Source organism: Centrocercus urophasianus, unplaced genomic scaffold (assembly GCF_019232065.1).
Source record: "Centrocercus urophasianus isolate 14NV4802_14NV808 unplaced genomic scaffold, USGS_Curo_1.0 seq_54, whole genome shotgun sequence".
NCBI classification, from domain to species: domain Eukaryota; kingdom Metazoa; phylum Chordata; class Aves; order Galliformes; family Phasianidae; genus Centrocercus; species Centrocercus urophasianus.
In genome coordinates this window covers 696,608-718,782 of record NW_024885133.1, presented here as the reverse complement: position 1 = coordinate 718,782, position 22,175 = coordinate 696,608, and the positions used below count along the sequence as shown (strand labels likewise).

Here is a 22,175-nt window from a genome sequence, read left to right as displayed (position 1 = left end):
TTTTAGTGAAAGAGAATAGAGCTGTAGCCTTTAATCCTCCTTGCAAATCTGTAAGATGATATTATTATCACATGGAAAGCAACGAGAACGTGAGTAAGCAGAAGCAGGTTGCTATTACAGTCACATTCCGAATTCCACGCAGCTCTGGGGATGACGTGTGGCTCTTTCTGCTTTGTGCAAAGGCTCTGATACGAGGCAGGCTGAGCTGCAAGCACAGAGCGCGGTTTTGCTGCCCCTTCCCATTCCTTCTGCCCTCACTTCCTGCAGTGTCCTGAAGTGAGCGGATTCTGAGTCTCCCACACTCCTGTGGGTTGTAAATAGAATCTGAGCAAATGCCAGCGAGAACAGAGCTGGGGGGAGCATTGATCCCACAGCAGCAGCTCTGACACACCTCCGTCCTGCTGCAATGATCACAAAGGAAAGCAGTGCTGCTCACACAGGGCCCTTCATCTCAACATTCCAGTGCTTTGCAAAGGGTAGAAGCGGCCATTGCTGCCCAGCGACCACAGCCGGTCTTGTTTGCACGCAGGTGACTTTGAATCAGGCCCCGTCCTCAACTGGGAAACACAGAGGGTCAGAGCGAGCTCCCCCAGAACAGCTGTGGGTTCATTGGCCGCTCCTCGCGCCATTCGCAACTATGGGACACCCCATGGCTCCCTTCATACAGAGAGATGGCACAGATATTTACAACGGTGCAACCTCTCTTAATGCAGCTCAGTGCCTGCACGGCGCTGGGCTGGGGGCTGCCTGCTGCTCCGTGGGGAGAACTGTGCAGAGCTGATGGAGGGCAAAGATTTGGTAGAACCTCTTTACCGAGCGGGGCTGAATTAGAAAGGTTTTATTTCCGCAGTAGCTCCACGTCTTGCAGAAACGGGACTGCAAACGCGTGATAAAATGACTGCAAATTGCCAGGAAACGTCCGGTAGTGGCTTCATACAACGGCGCAGCGAGGACGATTAAAAAAGGAGGGAAAAGGGCTTCAAACGCCGCGTCCCTGCGTGGGAACCGGGCGGGCGGGGCTGCGCGCGGCTGCTCGGCGGCCAACAGAGCGGCACCGGGAGCGAACGGCACCGGGCCGCGCGCAGGGCCGCTCTCCGCTCCGCTCCGCCCGCGGCCGCCCCCGCCCTCAGCGCAGCGCCCCGGCCCGGCAGGTGGAAGCCGCTGCCACCGCCGCGCTCCTCCCCCGTCCCGTCCCTCCCGGCTCCGCGCCGCCTCTTGCCGCCGCCCGCTCGCAGCTGACGGGGGCAGCCCCTTGTTTACTGGGCAGGAGGCGGCCGCCCGCCCGGCCTGCGCTGGAGGGGCCGAGAGCCGCGTCCCGAGCCGGGCCGGGCTCCGCAGCGGGGACCGCGGCCGTTCCGCGGGGCTCTTTCCGACGATGCGAAGCCGAAGCCGGGCCCGGCCCCCGCGCCCGCCCCGCGGCCTCTGATTCGCCCCCGCCGGGACGCGCCGAGCGGCTGCAGCGACGGCCATGGGAGCGAGAGCGGCGGCGGCGGCGGCCGTGGCGGTGGCCGCGGTGTTGGCGGCCTGCGGCGGCCGCGCGGAGAGTGAGTGCGGGCGGGGAGCGGCGAGCGGGGAGCGAGGGGCGGCGGGGCGGCGGGGAGCCGAGCTGCGGCCCCGCACCGCGAGGGGAGAGGCGGCCCCGCAGCGCTACCCTTTGAACCTCTGCGCGGCGGGGCAGGGCCGGGCCTCGCGGCGGGCGGCGCGGCCTCCAGCGCGGGGCGGCGGGGCCCGGAGCGCTCCCGCGGGGGGCGGAGAAGGGGGGAGGCTCGGGTGACCTTCATCGCTCGGTTCGGCGCTTTCGGCCCCGGGCGGCTGGGAGGCGCGACGGCCGCCGCTCCGCGGCTGTTCGGCCGCTCGTTCGGCGTCCCTCCGTCGTCCCTCCGGGGCCGCGCCGGGAACGCGTTGTGCCGCTGCGCCGGGCGGACTCGCGGGGTCCGTTGGGGCCGAGCTGCGCCGATCCGTCCGGGCCGGGCATCGGGCGGGCGTCGAGCAGCGCCGTGTGCGGATCGCGGTTCGGCTCGGGCACGGGGCGAAGGAGCCGCGCGGTGGGACGGTTTGTGCTGTCGGCGAGTTCCAAGAAGGTGAACGTGTTTATTGGGAGATAAGCGGGCAGGTGCCGGGGTTGCCCCACGGCCCGCCCGTCGGCTTTCCCACCGCGAAAGGCAGCGGCGAGAGAACAGCTCCGAATCCACGAGCGATTGGGCATTTCTGAAACGTCGCCGGCGCTGCGAGAATAAAGCGCAGAGCGCAGCGCTCGATGGCAGCGCGGCTTCACCCCGCTGTGAGCTTCAGAGCCCCGTGCCGCCTCACGCCGAGGTTTGGCATTGAAGCCCTGAAGGAGGCCCTGGAGGTGCGCGGCTCCGGAGGGGCACAGCAGCGCAGCGACGGGCTGGTTGGTGAATAGCACTGATAACAAATACATGCACACGCTGCTCCAGCCCGCCGATGTCAGATCTGAAAGCATTGTTGTTGCTGCTGCACCGAAGCGCTGTTTATTTGCTTATTTAAAAGCTAATTCTGCTTTTTATTGCAAGTGTAAAAGGTGAGCAGTTCGGATGGTGTTTGCTGTGTTACTCCACGGTAGGAAAGGAAAATGTGCTGTACAATTGTGGATGGATAGCAGGAGCGACATAGGAGGTGCAGAAGCAAAACCTGGGCTGGAATGTGTATTGCTCACACAGCACAAACACTGCAGCAAACATCTCACAGCCTGCTGCCGTGCTGAGGTCCAGCTCAAGGGCCCTGCAGTGGCTCACACAGCACAGTTGGGTCGGGGGATGCAGCACAAAGGCTGTGTGAGCACAGCACACGTTGTTCCCGGAGCGGTGGAGCTCATGGAGGCTGCGTTCTGGCAGTGTCTCACATTCAGCACTGTGTGCTCCGTGATAACGCTGCTCCCCAGTGACGGTATTGTCTGATCTTTGAGCCTCATGGCAGCATTTCTCATGCCCCGTACTTTTCTCTTCCCTCTGCTTGTTCAGATGACCGGAGAGCACTCCCCTTCTGAGTACGTCGTTGTGCTGCCCTGGGGATGCTCACCCATGGGTTCCCTGTGTTGGGTGCTGCCCCTGGGCTGTGGATCCATACCCCACATTGCTGAGTGCTTCTCAGAACTTGACATTGTTCATAAGTAAATGATGGAGGTGGAAAACCAAAGTTTGAAAACGAATGTCTCACTTATAGGTGTTTTTTGTTCATTGAGGCATGGCTGCAGCCTGTCCTGGTGCTGGGCAGGATGCTTTCTGCTCCATCACTTATCCCAGGGATCACCCTGGGGCCCTTTTCCCGTTTCCTAGTGCTGCAGCAGTGCGTAGAGCTGCCGTGGTTTGGGCTCCATCAGCCAGCGCAGTTTTTCTTAGGCAGTTCATTTCTTGAAGCAGTTTCCCGTTGGTCACCTGAAATGATTTGTGGGCTTCCCATGTCATCCTGGCAGACCCAGTCTGGTGCAGACCCAGAGCAGCAGCAGTGGCTCACGGAGGTCCCAGGGTTTGGCCTGTGTGCATTTATCACATTGCAGCCTTCTTCACGGGGGGGGGGGGGGTGTAGTGAAACTTGTCTGTGACAATTAATTGATTCGATTTTTTAAGTTACTTCGTTCTGAGTAACCAGAGACGGAGGAGCAGCTCCTCTCTGGCAGCAAGAGTGTTACTTCGCCTAAATCTGCTTCTCGTTGTCCTGGTAACAGTGAATGCTCGGCTGAGTGAGCAGCTGCACTGAGCTGCTGCAGAGTGGGATTCGGGCAGGGGATGGGGCTGAGGGCCCTGCAGCAGAGAAGCAGATTTGGCTTCACGTGGTTATGGCTCCTTCTGCTGGGTCCTGGAGGTGTGAAAGAGGAGTTTGAGTGCTGTGGGTAATGCTTAGCACGTAAAAACTAACCTGAAGTAGATAATGAAAAATATGCCTTAAATGTGATTCTCTCTACAGGTGGAAAAATCTGGCTAGAGCATTTAAATGTTCATGGGTTGAGCATCCCAGCAGCTTTTATTCAGTTGTTTGTTTCAGAACAGACCTGGGATGTGCTCTGGGTGCCGTGGGGTCTCAGAGCAGCACTGAGCAGCACCCCTTGGCACTGCCATCAGCGCAGGGATCTGGTGAAGGAAGCCGGGCAGCAGCCCTGTGCCTTCCCTGCTCCTGGTCTGCGTGTGGCTGGAAAGCAGCTTGTTCTCCTCGCGATCCCCTGTAGGTCTGTGAAGCTCTTCCACTTGGCACCAGCTGAGCTGTGATTAGTTCCTCTTCCTCCAGTGAATGTCAGGAGCTCATTAGAGGCTGTGGCAAAGTCAATCACTTCTCAGCGCAGGCAGATTGTTGGTTCAGAATCAGAGAGAAATGTGCTGATTTTAATTGTTACTAAAAAAAACCGCAGCCTTGTTGCACTGATGAAATTTCTTCTAGATCTTTCCTTCCAACCCAAACCATTCTGCCGTTCCTGATGCTCTGTGCGCCTCAACTTCTTCCAGAAAGCATTTCTGAGGCTGTGCTCAGTGTGCCAGCAGCCCCGTTGGGCAGTAAAATTGCTCTGAGTCCTATTGCAGCGCTGCCAGTTTTATTTTTTTTATTGCAGTTGAGCAAAGTTTTAAACAATCATTAAGACGTTTGCATAAAATGTATTTTTAACTCACGCAGCAGTGGCACCCGTGGGGGTTTGACATTTGGAGCTGCCCAACATCTGCACGCACCTTCATTTCGTAAGGCTTGATTACTGCAGAGTGATTTCTCGAAGCTCAGTTTTACAGTCAGTGGTCTGTATATACAGTGAGCAAAAAAGGTAAATACTCTGCTCTGTTAACTCTCAAGGGAGGATGTGTGTGCGCAGGGCAGTCCCGGCTGCAGGCAAAGAGAGTCCCTGCAGGGGATGCAGTCTCTGTATTTGGCTTTTGCAGTGCCATGGTTGGGGCACCTTGCAGCCACAGCTCTGATCTCCCCACCTGTGCTCGGTGTCCCCTCTCCCCATCTCCGCTCCCTGGACGTTCAGGTTGTTGCCCCCCCTGCTCTGTTGTTCCCCATCTGCTGGGGCGGCTGCTCCAGCTGAGCAAGGCTGGGCAGGGCAGGGAGATCTGCAACCTTTAGAAAACAGTAACAAAGAAAGTCCCAGGGAAGCACCTGATCTGAAAATAATGCCTTGGGCGGAGGCTGCCGGTGCAGTAAACCATTCCTGTCTGCTGGGCAGGAGTACAGCCTGCGTTCCTTCCCTCTATTTCCAGGCTTTTTCTTCCGAGTGCTGCTGTGTTCTCCCCATTATTCCTTTCCTATCTTCCCCTCCCCGCCGCCATTCTCAGTGACCCCCCCAGCACCCATTGCACAATGCAGTGAGGTGGTTGTGTCGCTGGCAACTATCTAAAGAAAACAGACTGCGTTGCATGGACACCTCCATGTCGGTAAACGCTGAGTGACGTCCGCAGCCCGGCGCTGCCTTTCCAGTCGTGGTAGAGGTAAAATCCACAAACTCAAGATGGCAGAAAGTTATGAAATCCCCATTCAGTTGTGTTTTGTAATCGTATACCAGGGAGTGTTCCCAGCTCTGTTTCTTAAGGCTCCAAGCCTGCTTTGTGGCACAGGACCCGTCCGTGTAATCTGAATGCAGCTGTATGTTATGATACAGTTGGAAAAATGGATGTATTTAGCAAGCTAACAGTCACCTTAGAAGAACAAATAAACAGCATTGTTCTTTGCCTTCCAGTTTGCAGAAGCATGGACATCCGCAACAACCTGACCCGGCTGAGCTTGCTGGAGAACTGCACGGTGATTGAGGGCCACTTGCAAATACTGCTGATGTTTAAAACCAAGCCTGAAGATTTCCGCGAGCTCAGCTTCCCCAAACTGACTATGATTACAGACTACTTGCTTCTGTTCCGTGTGTATGGCCTGGAGAGCTTAAAGGGGCTCTTCCCCAACCTCACGGTGATCCGAGGAACCCATCTGTTCTTCAACTACGCGCTGGTCATCTTTGAGATGGTTCACCTGAAGGAGATCGGCCTCTACAACCTGATGAACATCACGCGCGGCGCCGTGCGCATCGAGAAGAACAACGAGCTGTGCTACCTGTCCACCATCGACTGGTCGAGGATTTTGGACTCCGTCGAGGACAACTACATCATCGCCAACAAGGACGACAAGGAGGAGTGCGGAGATGTGTGTCCAGGAACCGTGAAAGGGAAAAGCAACTGCCCGCCCACCGTCATCAACGGCATCTTCATCGAGCGCTGCTGGACCCACGACCGCTGCCAGCGAGGTGGGTGAGCTGTCCGTCCACCTGAGTAATGCCCCCAAAGTGCCGTGGTTGGGTTCCCTGGAAAGTCAGCGCCTGCCCGGAGCTCCCAGCTGTGCTCTGTGGGTGCAGCTCTTGTCTGTGTAATAGTTTTAGGAATTCTGGGGCTTGGCTATGGGATGACAAGCCTGGGTTGATTGAAAGGCGGAAACGGAGCGGCAGGGAAAGGTCTTGTGGAATAAAGCTGACTTGGGAAGGATGCAATAACGTTTTTACTGAAACCTTCCTGCCATAAAAAGGTGTGAGATGGGTGGGTGGGTGAGCAGTGTTTGCACACAGCAGGAAGCTGGGAGCTGGTTGGGCTGGGAGAAGGGGAGGGGAGGAAGGCCGGGTTTGGTGCCACGGAGATGCGCGCACAGCTGCCGTCCCAGCCCCCAGACTCCAGATCTCAGTGTCCATAGGGTGGCTTTGAACTTCACACAGGTTTGTTTCTTCCAAACTTGAAGCTGACCTTAATTTCGGTTGTAATTATACGTTTGGTTTGATTTATGTTAAGCCCGTCCGACAAGAAGCAAAGTGAATTGAGTTAAAAGTGACACATTCAGAGCTGCCTGTCTCCTCAGCGGTGCTGCATCCAAATGAAGCAGTGTGTCCTGAGACGAAATTAGGAAACTTGCGGGCTGAGGAGAATTTCTTGCCAAGCTCTAAAGGGCAACTCCGAGCACTGAGTGCCAGATTTCAGGCGGAATTCCTAGCAGTATGCATAAACTAATGAAATTAATGTGGTTTCCCCTCTGCTGCTCCTCACCCCAAATTGTCTCGCTTCCTTTTAAAGAAAGTGGTTATTTTTTATTGCTGGAATAACAGGCTTTGAGCAGGATCATGTGAAAGTCCGTGTGCCTTTCTTTTCTGAAAGGAAACGTAAGGTTGTAAAGCATTTTAGTTTGGAAGCTCTTCTGGTGTACAGTCATTATCAGCAGTGCACCTGGTTTGCTGTGTGTTCGTGGTCTGTTTTCTCCTGTTTCCCAAGATTAGAGGTCGAACTGAAGCAGTTTTCTGTGACTAGAGCATTGAGCACCCCTCATTCCTGTGAGTTTTGGGGCTGTGCTGCAGCAGACTGAACGTATGGCTTTTCTCCTTTATGTGACTGTTTATTTCCACGAAACCGATAGGAATTTAACATTGCACCTCTGGGGCAGAGCTCTCAGCTCCTGAGCCTCTCCCATGGGCGCAGCGCGGGTCCCGGCGGGCGGCAGGCATTGCTCACACCAAAGGAAGCCGACCTGGTGCCTCCGTATGGTTGGAATTTGAAATGGGAATTTGGGGAATTATTTCAGCAGTGCCAATCCTCCGTTCGGTTTTCCGTGCTCCTTTTAGCGAAATTGGGGCAGCGATGCTGCGATGCCCTTTGGCTGTAATGGGCAGATGTTTCCAAAGACACCTGAATGAGTCTCATGTAGCTTTGTGGCGGATGCTGCTTCGTGCTCTCAGTGCAGCTGGTGCTCACAGGGAGATGGTGTCAGTCTGTGGCACCTGCCTTTGGCCTCACAAGTTGTTGTAACTGTTTATGAGCGCTTTTTCAGACTTTGTTTTGACTTTTTTTTTAATTGCCTTTCGACTTCCTGCACTGACGCACTGTGCTGTGGTAGCTATGGTAGAGGCTGTGGTATTCATTTAGAGAATCTGTTGGTGGAATTGCTGCATTCCCTGTTCTTTGCCAGCCATAACGTACCCTTCATGCATGAAATTGCTTTGTCACAATTACTGTGAGCTTGTGGCAATACAACTTGGGCTTTCCTTTGCCTAAAGAGCTTTGCAAAGACTCTCAGGACTGAGGGCATCAATGGGATCGAGTCTCCCTCTGCACCCAGGCAGCTTATCTGGGGATCTCAGCACCGAATGCTGCAGCCCCCAGCACCCCCTGGCCCTGCCCTCCCCTGCCCATCGTGTCCGTGTCCCTCTGCTGCTCCTTGTGCATCTTTGGCATTCCTTCCTTTCAGCCAATTCCCGTCTCCCATTTAACTCCAGCACCAACTGAGTCACAGCACGCAGTTCAGAGCCGCTCCTGCAGCCCTTGGAGTCGTGCTGTGCAGCCCAGCAGTGTTTCAGTTGGTGATAACATGCTGGAGGCAGCAGAGCAGAAGATCTTGCGGACGTGGGAGCTCGGGTGGCGCGTGGAGGAACTGAAATAATGTGGGCAGCTGTGTGCTTTGGGATGGCCAACTGGTGGTACTGGGGAGTCTAGAAGGGGATGCCCAGCGCACGCAGAGAGCAGCCTGCAGGCGTGTTGCTCAGGATGTGTGACAGAATCGTCCTTTCCTTTTTTCTGCGTCGCTCGTGTTGGTGTGAAAAACGAACAGCAGTTCAGCTGAGGCCAACTCATGTTGTATTTTGGGTAGGAAGGGAGAGAAATATGCAGTCGGTTTGGAATTTGGGTCTAGCCTTGTGCTGCTTGTGGCAGCCAAGGGCTGTGCCTCTTCTGGAGGTTTTCTATCTTTTCAGCCCACGTTTTTATAAGCCTTTTTTATTTTTTAATACATATGTATTTATTTTCATTGCTGTAGAAATTCAGTTCTTAGTTCAGCGCAGCGTCTTCACGCAGGGTGTCTCTGCTGAGGAATCCAGACAAGAAAAATGCTGGAAATGCCACGTCCCAGACCTCAGTTCAGATCTGCCAAACATGATTTTCATATTTTGCATTTTTTTTTTCTTTCTTTTTTTTTTCCAATGCAATAAAAAGTCTATATGTCTGTCACTGCTCTCAAGGAAGGAACAATTCCCACTGAAATGGATTTCCTGCCAGTCTGCGCTCAGTCCTCTCTGTCCGTGTGTAATTTGAAGCAGTCTGATGTTCTCAGCAGTGCCTGGTTCGACCTTCTCCTCGTGTGCTGGGTCATCCAGAGGTGGAGGAAGGTGAGGGGAAGGAAGAGCGGAGCGGCTGAATGAAATTGGCAGGGAAAGGATCTGTAACATCAGGCTGCCCTCAGTGAGCATCGCAGGGCTGCGCTGTGGGATGGGAGAACGCATCCAGAATACAGGGTGGGTTCCTCCTGGAGCAGATGGTGACGTCCAGGTTCTCCCATTCATCCTGAATGAAACCTCTATCGGTTTCTGCCATCTTTGTGACACTGGGACTTCGTGCTACCAGGAATTGGAGCGTGGGCCATTTGGGGTTTGTCTGTAGGCTTTTCACGTGATTAAAAATAAAACTCGTCTCTCTATCAATTAATGCAATCAGGAATTTGTTAGCCTCGTTAAAAGGTGGTGGAAGGTGCGTGAAAGCAGCTGAAGAAGGGGGTAGAATAGAGCAGGTAGAATTGAGGGTGTTTTGGAGTACTTGGACGTCATGGAGCTGCTAAAGAGAGGCACCGTATGAAAATAATGATGCTTGTCTGGATTTTTTAATGATGTGTAAGCAGGTCTGGAGACGAAGGGCGCAGCCAGATCTCCCTTTCATTTTCCTGTGACCTATCCAGGAAAAATAATGGGGCAGGTGAGGGGCAGGTAAGGATCTGAAGGGTTGCTTTAGCAGCCTGCTTTGTTTCCTGGTACAAACAGCACAACAAAGCGCTCTGAAAAACATTGCTCAGTCCAAGGTGTTTTTCAGCTGCTGAGAAACAAAACGGAGTGCTTTTCAAGGGACTGTGCCAAAAGGAATGCTGAAAATACGAACATCTTCAAGGCAGTTTTAAATAATAAAGTTCAGAGGTGTGTGTGGGAAACGTTTTGTGATGTTTACTTAGGTAGAAATATTACTTAGCAACAGTTTCCTGTAATTTTTATGTGCTGGGAATTTCTGTAGCCATAAGCTTTGCTTTATTACCTTTCTATGGGAAAGGGGTCTCAGAGCACTGAGCGGACTGAGCCAACCCCAAGGGCAAGATATTTTTAAAGCTTCACACACAAAGAAATGTTTCCAGTCGCTACCACACGAAGTGGAAGTGCTCCTTTATTTGCAGATCTGATAAGAACTGCCTTTTTTCTTCCCAGCTCTGACAAATGCCAGATGGAAGTTGACACCCGATAATCTCTCTGGGGCGTCAGTTCCCATCCTTGCCAGGCGACAGCATTAGGAAGTGTGTGTAGTGCTGGGGCTGCTGTGATGCCTCCGAACAGCCACAAGTCCCAGACTAATTCACTTGGGCTGGTGAAGAGCTCATAAGGCATTTATGGTGCTCAGTGGTGCAGCCCAGAACCGGGGGGCACAGCAACAAACCGAGCTGGGCTCCATGCAAGATGCCCATGGTTGGGTTTGGTGGGGCAGAAGGGTTTTCTCTTAAGACTGGAGCAGTGTTGATCTGTGCTGGCTGAGCTGCCCATTACTTCTGTCCCCTCCACTCATGGAGGTGTTTAACCCCTTGTGTGCCACTGCTGACGTGAGCCACGTTTGGGGTGGGTCAGCTCTCAGTGGCTCAGTGTCATTGTGGTTTCCAGGGCTGGCGTGCCAAGAGTGCTCTGACAGAACACTTATTTTTCCCATTTGAAGTACGCTTCCAAGTTACTGTGTTTGCTTAAACCAGGGAACTTGATTTAGCCCTCATTAGACAAAACGTGGAAGGCTGGCAGCACTTGGCGGGCAGGTTTGTTGGAAGTGCTGCTGTCTGGGCATGGCAGAAGAGAATGATAAAGAGCAAAAAACCTGAGCAACAGGTTAACCAGTGTTAGCATGGGTGCCCTGCAGATGGTTCACCCGTGTGTGGGGGTGAAGAGGATGGTTTCATTCAGAGGGGGTCCCCAGGGCTGAGGGCACTGGGTGAGGTGAGCTCTGGGTGTCCCATGTCTGCCTCCACTCAGCCCTCCTCGTACAGGCGGAGCAGCAGTTCTTTATTTTAAATCTAAATCTTTCATTATGTGCTGAAAGGACGTCTTGTGGGAGGCACTGCAGTGCCGTGAGCCGGTTGGCTCCGTACAAAGGCGTGCATTCAGCGTGTGTGAGAAGAGCGACTGAAATCTGTCCCTTGGCAATGCTCTCTAAAGCATCTCTCTCTATCAAGAATTGTGTTTGACAGGGTTTGCCGCTGTAAATAAATCTGGTGTTAAAAAAACAACCAAATCATGCAAAAACACAGGCAGGCAGTGAGCAGTGCAGGGGCTGTTTGTGGCTGAAAGCTGTGGGTGTTGGGTCCTGCGGGCAGTGAGGGGTGCAGTGGGGGCTGCTGTGTCCTGCAGGAAGCTGTGATGATCCTTCTCTCGGCCCGTGACAATGGCTGGGTATGAGTTCAGTGCTCGTGCTTCCCAATTGTATCCTATAATTGTGTGCGAGTTCCTATTGGAGGGATGTGAATGAACTTGCTGGGATGTTTATGCCTCTTAATTAGTGCTGGGCTTCCAGGAAAATAAGGCAATGTGAGTCTGCAGCCATCATGGGACAGCAGGGGCATCAGGGAGCCGAGCTCCTGTCAGCACCTGCATTCCTGAGCTCCATCGGGTGTCCATGTTATGTTACAGCAACACGTGGGCTTCAGTGCTTGACGAGCAATAAAGACGTTCATTAAAGTTGGAGGATCAGGGAAGCACTTCCTGCCTGTTCTGCAAAACACATCAGTCGCATCTATGGGTAAAGAAAGCATGAAGGCAGGGATTGAATCAAGGCAGATCAGACTTACTTTCCCTAGTCTGCGGTCTCCTCGCAGTGCAGTGGCATTGGAACAAGGCTGCTGGCACTGCTGCTGTTGGTGCAGCCCCAGCGTGGCCGGGACCCCCCGGGGAGCCCCAGTGTGTGGTGAGCCCATACCTGCTGGATCAGGGTCCCTCTGTCGTGCATCACTTTGTTCCTGGGGTACAACAGGTGAGCTGTGCTGTGAGGAGGAAGCAGCGCGAAGTGAAAGCTGCCTGAGATGCCGTGGGTGAAGCTCTGGGGCTGCCCTGGGCTGGTGGATGGGCAGCGTGGTGTCCGGGGAGCCCCTCAGAGCTGCTCCCACTGAACACTGCTCACAAGAGCGGCTGCTCTGCACTGAGATCTGAAACCTCCCTGCTCTGCTTGAAAAAAGGGATCCTTGTCTCAGGAGGAACTGAGACGGCAGCGGGGGTTTTGTGTAGGACAGCCCCAGTCACCTTCTTGGAACACAAAGCTGGCCTGCGTGCCTTTTTTTGAGAGGACTCTTTCCACCGTGAGATTATTTCCCTATGTCTGTTCCCCTGCAGAAGCTACCCCATTTATGGACCAGCAGGTGACAATGCTGACACTTAGGAGATCGGTTAAACCGGCTCTAAGTAGTCCTAATAGCTCTGAAGTGGACGATGCTGATGGTGTTGGTGATAAGGCTCCGTCTGCCTCCTAGGACTGGAGCTTTTCAGGGCTCCCAGCGCTGCTGAGGGTGAGACTTGTGCTTCTTCCTTGCTACTGAACCGAGCGGCAGTCAGTCCCACTGTAGGAGCCAACCCATGGAAGGCACATGAAAGACACCGAATTTCCAGGGTTCTGACAGCTGACCTTTGTCAGAAAGGAAGCAAGATTGGAGATCTTCACTGGGTTTAATGTAACGTCAGCAGGTTTGGTTTCCCTGTTGTTCGCCTCTTTGTTGGGGTGGCACAACTGGTTTGGGATTAAATTCCTTCCGATTACAGCTTTCTCTTGCATAATTTACAAGGAGAAATAGATTCGTAGTCTCTAAGGATGGCTTGTGCAATATAGCTGTTGTTTTTTTGTACCAATCTGTAGTGATTTGCTTTTCCTTCAGGTTGTATCTGTGTGACTTTTTGTCACTTTTATCATGTCTCCCTTTGGGGCTTTGATTAGAGAAGCAGAAGCACGTGCTCTACAGTTCACAAACTATAGGAATTCATCAGGTGGGTGAGTGCCTGTGCTGGGTGGTTGGTGTGGGCTGTTGTATGCTGAATTACTGGAAAATGGATTATTGGTGCACTGAGGATGACAAGGGCAAGTATAGTAAATCAAAATACATTTCATAGGGAGGTTTCAAGTGCTTGGCTCTGGGACTGCAAGCAAACAGTATCTATTTCAGTACTGCTAAGTAAATTCTTATACCTAGAAATAAACTGTGGAGGGCATGCTTGCAGCTCTGGGCAAAGAGAGAAGGGTGTGTAGACAAGTGGACATGAGCTGATGTGGCCAAAATGCCTTGAGTATGTGAAGGAATTATCTGGGTGCAGATAATCTATGCGTTTGATCCTGAGAAATGGGATCCTTTCCACAGTGCAGCTACAGCTTTGGGAAAATGCTGTAGGTTCAGAGCAAACCACCATTCTATGAGTCTGTGAGTCTGTAAAAACCTCTTACAGTATAGGAAACACACTTGGGATGTAGGCACGTGGAAATAACCCTGCTGATGGGCACTGCAGGAGGGTTCCCTGCAGCCTCGGGACACGTGGTGTCTCACCTTCAGTGCCCATCCAGCCCTCGGCTGCCAGGAGGAAAAGTGGGGGCTCTGGTTTTGAAGGTTTTGTTCCTTCTTCCTCTCTGGCTCCTTTGCAGCACCTTCATCCTCAAGCACCACTTCAGCCCCAGTGTCTATGTTTACAATTCGTGAGTACACCGTGGAATCTGTCCAGATTAAAATCTTAACCTCTGTCTGACATTTCTGTGTAGATCATTAGTTATCAGCTTAATCTCCTTGTGGTTAATCTTACACTTCCGCCCGCTGCGTTCCCTTTCTGTTACAGATGGCTCCGCTCCCCTGTTTGCTCTGTGCTGTATGTCCTGTCCAGTGTAAATTGGCCCTTATTTTGTGTGCCCCGGTGACATTTTGTGCATCTTTTCACAACCCACACCTGCATGTAACCTTCCTTATCCTCACAGGCTGAATGTGGCAACTTAGCTTTCATTCTTTAGTGTCTTGTTTACTCCAACATCCTTGAGAAAAGCCTCTTTATGCCCCTCTTATCTTTCCAGAAGGCAAAGGTTATAATTCTTCTGTGCTCACATCACTCCTTGTTTTCCAGACAAGGTCTAAAGTAGAAGCAGTAGCTTGCATTAGGCCTACGTTTGGGAAGTTGAGGTTTTTGGCTGTCCATACGTGGAAGCACCCCTGCTCATCTCTGTGCGGCTGTTTCTCTAAGATCCCAGCTTCTGTGCTCATCTCTTGGGGCTCATCATGGTTCAGCACTCAGCGCTGAGACACCACTGCTTTGTTGCAGTCACAGTGTGATGCCAACAGTGAAGAAGGGAATGGAAGCAGAGACCTTTGGCTGTGTTGGTGGTAGGGAACCTCACCTCACTCCTGCTGTGTTTGGGACAGCCGTGGTGCCTCCCTCACTGTGGTGCTCCTGGGCTCTCGGCATGAGGAGAGGTTAAAGTAGAGGGGGATGTTTGCAAGATGCTGTGTGTCGGAAAAAGTAATGCGTGGTTAAACATTAACATGAAGCTCTCATGAGATTCCTGGCTGGCATGTCAACCACTGAGCGATAAAAGCTGATCCTTGGGTTGTAACGTGGGCTGAACTTTAAAGAACAACAGCAAGGTGTGAGTGAAAACACGGGCAAAGGTTTGCAGAAGAGTTCCCCCAAACCCTTTCAAAGATTCTGCTCTCGGTTTCCGTACAAATCCTGTGCTCTGTTGCATTGGCCAAGGGCAGTACCAGCTGGCTGATGCCCAGGCTGCCATCACATTGTCTCCTTCCCAAAGGCTGTAGGTTGCTGTTGGGATTGGGGCTGGGAACCTCACAGCCCCCCAGGTACTGGAGGACAGTGGTTTTCCTGATGTTGTTCAGCTCTAAGCCACCGTCGGGGCCAAGAGCAGCAATAGTTGTGTTGGTATCACTGCGCTTAGTGATAACTGGCTGGGGGCTCCAGGCTTTGCTTGGAGATGTAGTGTCAGTTTGGGGCTGAAAAAGCAAACCAGACAAGCAAAGATCCCTGCACAAAGCGTGCCTCTGACTGAACACGAAGCACAAGGAGCAAGCTCACTCTGTGCCAGAGAGCGGCACAGCAGCGGGGCTGTGGGCACTGCGAGAGGTATTCACTGATTCAACTCCGACTGTTGTCCCCATGTGCACTTTGTGACACTTGTTCTGCCCTTAACGGCTCTGCTGTTTTCAAATCAAACTCCGTGTTTGGCCGTTTTTATCTCGATTGCCAACTCAATTGCCACTTTAACCAGGTTCCAGGAGTTGTTTTTAGCTGCTCGGGGATTCTGCTCACCTGATAGGTGCTGGAGGCATGAAAACAGAGCTGCGTTTTCATTTTATATTTCAGCTTTGTTTCCCAGGTCTCATCAGGGAGAACTGCTTTGCTCTGAGATCGTGGAGTCGTAAAGGTTGGAAAAGACCTCCAAACTCCCCAGGCACAACGCCCCCCTGCCCACTGACTGCATCCCTCAGTGCCACATCTCCACAGTTCTGGGGCAGTGACCCCAGCATCTCGGGGAGGCCCATGCTGCTCGCTGCTGTGCTGTGGGTGCTGGGGTGTCTTCACTCCATTTTCTGCACACCCACAGAGGGGCTTCTGCTTCCCCCTGTAAATAGCTGGGATGGGAGGGGAGTGGGATGAGAACTTCAGGAGAGGGACACAGAAGGATCTGGGCACTGGGGCTGTGGTCAGTGTGGAGCCAGGCAGAGCTGCTCACCTTATCCTTTATTTATTGTTATATATATCAAAAGGTGTGCATGTGCCCATTTAGAGACATGCATGACTTTCTCATGGTAAGTTTTCTGTATTCTTTGGCAAAAATTAGCTATCAGTAAATTTTTCTATTTGGGAAAAACTCCAGTGGATTAAGAGTGGTTTCCTGCACAGTGCAAACAGCAGAAGGTCAGCGTGGAGGAGACAGGTCCTCGAAGGTCTGCCTTCATCTGCCCTGCTCCTGTATCAACACCAGAGCTCAACCTGCTCCTGTCTCCATGCACCCAGTTCTTCCCACAGCCCCCATACTCCGATATCAGCCCCAAACCCCTTTATCTTTGCCAACCCATGGTGGTGCTGGGATGTCCCACTGCCATTTGGGATGCAGCCCTGCAGGACACGTCGGTCCCTCTTGGAACATCTGAGCCATTCGCCATGGCTTCATCTGAGCGTGTCACTTATGAAAGGGGCTGGAGGCAACACAAGGCTTCCCTTATCCTTACTGATACGTGAGATAAGAACTGTAATATTGTCCCAGAGAAATGTCAGTGGGAAACGTTTCCTTTACGTTTTGGTAACGGCGTGTTGTTTTTGGAAGCTGCTATCTGTGGGAAGGGAGGCACCTGCAGTTAATTTTATCTGTTCCTGTGTGAGGATGGAGCTCCCGGCGCTCCCAGCGCACAGCTCCGAGGGCTCGGGGCGTGATGTGCTGCAATCTCTGCTTTATAAATAACACTTCAGTTGGAGTCTGGTTGCGAGGCCTTGAGTTCGCTTTGTGCAGTCGCTGCTGTGTCGGTGCGGGGCGTTGGAGCCTTGGTGGGTTCCAGTTAACAGCTCACAAACAAATAGGTGATGGTGAGTTTAAAACAGAAAGTTGTTTCATGGAGAAGAATTACAATATAAGGCAGTCCCAAAGACCTCGGGGTGACGTGCTGAATTGGAAGGTCTTGACAGCTGAGTTGGGTTGACTTTGAGAAGCGATCGAGTTAAAAAACAGATTGATGTTCTATCTGATGTACTTCATAGATAACTTTATAAGGAGAATCCGTTCGGGGTTTCAATGCAGTCAGGGCTGGGTGCCCACAGAATGCAGGGAGCTGTGGCCGGGCTCAGGAGCAGACAGGAGCCGCTGTGCCTGGGTTGTGCTGTGTGAGTCCAGGGAGCAGCAGTGCAAACCCACCCAGCAGCCCGCAGGGAAAGCAGAGCTCACCCTGAGTGACTTTCACTTTATTTTACTTTGAGCATTCTCTTGCTGGTGTTGTGTTAGCAGCGAGGTAGAAACAAGACCTAAGGTAGAAACAAGACCTAATGCGGGTGCTTTTAACCACACCTCTATGTTCAAATGGTGTTAATTAGCCAGACAGCCCCTTGCTGATTGACTCTCCTGCTCAGCGCAGGTCCCCTGGCCACTTGCGCTGGTTGTGCTCACAGTTCCGTGTGTTCCTCTCCCACCTGAGGCCCAGAAGGGAGAGCCCTGCAGGTGGGAATTCCTTTGCGTTGACTCGGCTGCCTCTGCCCCCCTTTGCTGGGCCTCAGCTGTGCACAGAAGTGCCCGCCTGGCTCTGCAGTCAGAAGGCTTTGCAGGACGCATTGCGTCCCAGGTCTGCAGAGTGCCCTCATTGCTGGTTAAACATTGATCCGCCCCGACCAACAGCTGGGGGCCTGCGGTCCCCCGGCCCAGCGTGGATCTGCTGCCCTCCTCCTGGGCTGGGGGCTGTAAGGGCGTGTGGGAGCGAAGGGATGCTGGAGGGGTTTCTGTGAGGTTCTCAGGAGCTCAAAAATTGCGGTGCATCCCACTGTGTGTGCTTGGGTTTGAGAGTTTGTCATCTGGTCGGGTCTGCGGTGCCGAGCTTTTGCACAGAACGTGTATGGAGCACCTAATGGAGGGAATAGGAGCTTTGGCTGCCTGGCTGTCTTTGGGCTGGATTTTACATGTCAGAGCTCTTAGAGCAGGAAAGAGAAAAAAACATCCAGATCAACTGAAAAGTAGTTTAGCTGTACCTTCTAAAAGCCTTCAGAGTCGAGAGCTGGGCTGGTTTCTGCCCTGTGAATATGTGCAGCTGAGTTTGAAGATCTGTAAGTAAGCACAGCGCTTCGCAGATCGGTTTCCGTTGCAAACAGAACTGCTGTGGCACGGTGCAGAGGAGGCGCTCAGTGCCACTCTGGGTGTTGCAGAGGAATTGCTCAGTCTGCTCCCTGCCCTCCCTATCAGCCATGAGATTTCATCCTACGATCAGAGTGTTTGATAGATGTTTTGGATGAAATTCTGGAATTTTCTGTCTGCAGCCTCCTCTTGCCAATATCTCTAATAAACTGCAGCCGTGACATCTGTTGCCAGACGGAGCTCCGTCCACAGCCTCATCAAGAGTTAGGACCATCGTTTGGGAAGAAGCCTCTCATTTTGTACGGTCTGCTGTGAGGTACCGTCTGCAGGCTGCTTTCCTTGCCCACTACATTTCGATCCTTTGCCATTTCTAAGTGATGAGTTCACAAAATGAAACCAAGGGCCAGAAAAGGGTGAGAGCTTTGCATACACAGTGAATTTGGAATGCCCTCTGTGCTCCGTCTTAAGAGGCGGGCCTGGGGGATGCACGGCACAGTACCTGAGGTGGCTGGTGGAGGAGCAGCAGATGTTCGGGGTCAGACCAACCTTAGGATGGAGCTTCAGCTGCAGCCAGCTCCTATTTTTCAAAGGCTTCGTTGGCTGCAATGAAGCAGAAGTTGCTCTCACCCACCTCTGCTGTTTGCTCAGGGTTTCACTGGCTGCTCGACGTGCTCAGTTCTGCAGCCCTGCAGCACGGGCTTCGCTTCCCCGCTGCTCTGATGGGACCTCAGCAGCACGCAGTGCCACGGGACCGGCACGCTGCGCTCCAGCTGAGTGCTGGCACACGTCTGCCAGGAGTTAAAAATAACACCGTGGTGCATCAACACGGCTGGAGCCTCCCCAGAGTGAGCCCCTCCAGCACTGCGTGGAGAGGAAACGGCCCGTGCACCCAATGGCCAGGGTTTGTGTGGGGCTGTGGGGGAGAGGAGCTGCAAGGGGGAGAGAAGTGTTACATGAGGACAGCAGTGGCTCCTTTACTCAATCTGCGTTCTTTTGAGGAAGGTTTGGGGATACTTCATGTTTTTTTCTTACTGTACATTTCATTTATTGTGGTCTGAGGCTGTGAAAAAACTCAGGTTGCTTTTTTGGAAGATAAGCGTGAATGAAGTTTAAATGCCAGCACACCTCCGGAATGTTCTTCAGATGTGGAATTGGTGATTGAGAAGTGGAGGAGCAGCAGCTGTGCCCTGAGGGCTGTGCCTTCGGGGCGAGCTGCGGGCAATGGGACGGCGCAGGGTCGCAGCTCAGGCTGTGCCCATCCCATGGCTGTGCCAATCTCATGGCTGTGCCGATCCCATCGCTGCGCTGCCTGCAGCACTCAGCTTTGTCCCTTCTCACTCTGCAGTTTGCCCACCTGCCTGCAAGTCCCAGGGCTGCACGTCGGACGGGCAGTGCTGTCACAGCGAGTGCCTCGGGGACTGCACGGAGCCCAACAACGCGGAGCGGTGCGTGGCGTGCCGCAACTTCTACCTGGACGGGACGTGCGTGGAGACGTGCCCACCCGGGCACTACCGCTTCGAGGGCTGGCGCTGCGTCACCTTCAGCTTCTGCCAGGAGCTGCACAACAAGTGCAAGAGCGCCCGCGAGTCGGGCTGCCACGTCATCCACAACAACGAGTGCGTCCACGAGTGCCCGTCGGGGTACATCATGAACTCCAGCAAGTAAGTGCGGGGCTGCGGGCTGGGTGTTGGCCTGGTGCTGCGTCCTGTGCTTTGCTTTCTTTTGGGCTTGGAGGATTTGCGGTCTGTGAGACCAAGATTTCCATGTTTGAGTGTGAGTTACCTGGTCTACTTTAAGGTGATTTGCAAACTAATACCTTGCTAATTGAAGCCATTAGAAGCAGACAGGCTTACCTGTAGTAGGTAAGTAGTACACCAAGAGTCTCTTCTTGCTCTGCTTCATTTGGCCTCACTTGCTCACTGTCCTGCCTGGAAAAAAAAGTGGGAGAGGAAGGCTGGAAGAGAGGGAAGAGCGTCCTCAGGTCAGAGGGGTCCTCCTGTAACCAAGGGAAGTGGAGAACAGAGCGGCCTCAGCAGCCCTGCATGCTTTCCCCTGCAGTCAGCCCTCGGAGCAGGAAGCCTTGTTACTGAGCAGAATGGGGAGAAGTTGTGTCTAATCATGGGAGCACAGCGCGTTTGGATTGGGCCATTCTTAGAATGTCTGTCCTTCATCCCCGTAATTACGTTGATTGGGCAGGTTCAGGTTGTGCCAGACAGAAGTGAACAAACAACCGCAGCGCAAGTCAAAGCAGGGAGCAGCCGTTCCACTTGTTACCAGGTTTTTTCAGCAAAGAAATGATATAATTGATGTTGCTGAGCTGTGTATCACTGAAAACTTTGCTGTTTGTCCCACAGTAGCGTTTTGTATTGAGATGAGTCAGATTTCCTATGAATATTGCTAGCTTTGTGCTCCTGCAATAACGGTTTCAGGGAATTCACTCTAACAGGACTTCATGTTCTGTTTCCTCGTTTGCTTTTCAAAAGAATGATCCAGCAGCCCCCAGAGCAGATATGCTGTTGTGTAGCAGCAGCCATCTCCTCTCTCCTGTGCCTGTTCCAGGCTGCTGTCAGTGGGAGCTCACAGTGCTGGGATTTTCCTGGAGCGTGTATTTCTCCAAACAAGTTGGAAACACATTCTTGTGGTGTTATGACCAGGGCAAGCACTCATCGTTCTTGCTGCCATTTAAGAAGCGCTTCCCCGGAGCACAAAGCACGTGTTGCTTGCCTTTTTCAACGCAACCTCATGTGCAGCCCTTAATCAGAGGATTCCCAGATGAGCAGCCAACTCTGCTCGTTGGTTCGTGCTCTGAGATTGGAAAGTGGGCATTGGGTTTCTTGGTCTGGAGGCCCCGGGTAGGGGTGGCACTGTGCAGCATTGTGGTGGCCAGGCCACTCAGAATACACTTCAAAATATGGAAACGACAACTTTAAGAATTAGCAGCAGTTATTTGGAGTTCCTCGAGGCCACGTGTTGCACACCTTGAGTGAATGCCACGGCGTGTTGTCAGGACGGTTCTGCTTTGAGTTTATTACTCTGCTTTGGAGAACTGCTGGAGGTGTCCCAGAGTGCATTCTTCAAAGAGTGTCTCACCTGCATTCTTGCCTCTCTGTTTTTCAGCTTGCACTGCACTCCTTGTGCAGGGCCCTGTCCAAAGGTTTGTGACTATGGGAAAGAGAAGACTATTGATTCGGTGACGTCGGCACAGGAGCTCCGTGGCTGCACAGTTGTTAATGGAAGCTTGGTTATAAATATCCGTGGAGGAAGTAAGTTGTGCATGAGTGAGGGTGTGGGGAGCACTGGATGTGAGATTGCTGAATATGACACCATCCATGACCTGGGGCGTTGCTTTTTTGCTTTGACCATTTTGAATCGAGAGAGAAATGACAGCAGAGCAAATGTTCCTCTCACATTCGCGAGGGTTTTTTTTGCTGAGTGATTTTTGTAAGGTCTTTTGGATTTGCATAGAGCGGTTCCATTTCATCTCTTTGAGCTCTGATATCAGTGTTCCCCCCCGCATTATCAGAAAACTAAAAGCAATGTTTTCCTCTCCCTAGATAACATAGCAGCTGAGCTAGAAGCGAATCTTGGCTTGATAGAAGAAATCTCAGGTTACCTAAAAATCCGCCGGTCTTATGCCTTGGTTTCTCTTTCTTTTTTTCGTAAACTACATCTGATTAGAGGAGAAACACTGGAAGCTGGGTGAGTTCTTTCAAAAGATATCTGACTTTACTACTTTGAAGTGTCAGGAGTGCCAGTGCTTACCAGGGTGATTTGTATTGACAAACAATCCCCGCGTTGCTGTTAAACATTCCTCTGCCTGCGGATTGTGGCCTCCAGGGAAGACAGTTTGCATTTCTTTTATGTGCTGTTTGGGGCAGGGGGTGGCATGTGGGGAAGGGCTGTTAGTAGATCCCCTACCAATGCACATTTTCCTTCCCTGCTTTCAGAAATTATTCATTCTACGCCTTGGACAACCAGAATCTTCGCCAGCTCTGGGACTGGAGTAAACACAACCTCACGATAGCACGAGGCAAACTCTTCTTCCATTATAATCCCAAACTGTGTTTGTCAGAAATCCACAAGATGGAGGAGATCTCTGGAACTAAGGGGCGTCAGGAGAGGAACGACATAGCCCTGAAGACAAACGGTGACCAAGCTTCATGTAAGGAACTTTCAGAATGCATTGGCACTTGGATCATTTTTCTTTCCCTCTGTCTTTGCTAACTTCATGCTCTTAGCGCCTTCAGCCTAGCGTGTGATTTTTGTCCAGGGACTGTCCTTGTCCTTTTGGTAAAGCACCAGGCATGTGACTGCCCACTTGCTTGTGCACCGCAGGGACGCTGTCAG

At 52.5% G+C, this 22,175-nt stretch overlaps 1 protein-coding gene across 1 annotated transcript in view; it reads left to right on the top strand.

Moving 5' to 3' along the window:
• The first annotated feature begins 1,468 nt into the window (after window positions 1-1,468).
• The window catches only part of INSR (insulin receptor), a 35,541-nt gene continuing 14,834 nt past the window's right edge, over window positions 1,469-22,175 (top strand). Inside the window, exons 1-6 of the mRNA XM_042835654.1 lie at window positions 1,469-1,544; window positions 5,678-6,229; window positions 19,174-19,489; window positions 20,946-21,091; window positions 21,383-21,527; window positions 21,776-21,990. Coding sequence (XP_042691588.1) covers window positions 1,469-1,544; window positions 5,678-6,229; window positions 19,174-19,489; window positions 20,946-21,091; window positions 21,383-21,527; window positions 21,776-21,990 — 1,450 coding nt within the window. The remainder of the gene's footprint in view (window positions 1,545-5,677; window positions 6,230-19,173; window positions 19,490-20,945; window positions 21,092-21,382; window positions 21,528-21,775; window positions 21,991-22,175) is intronic.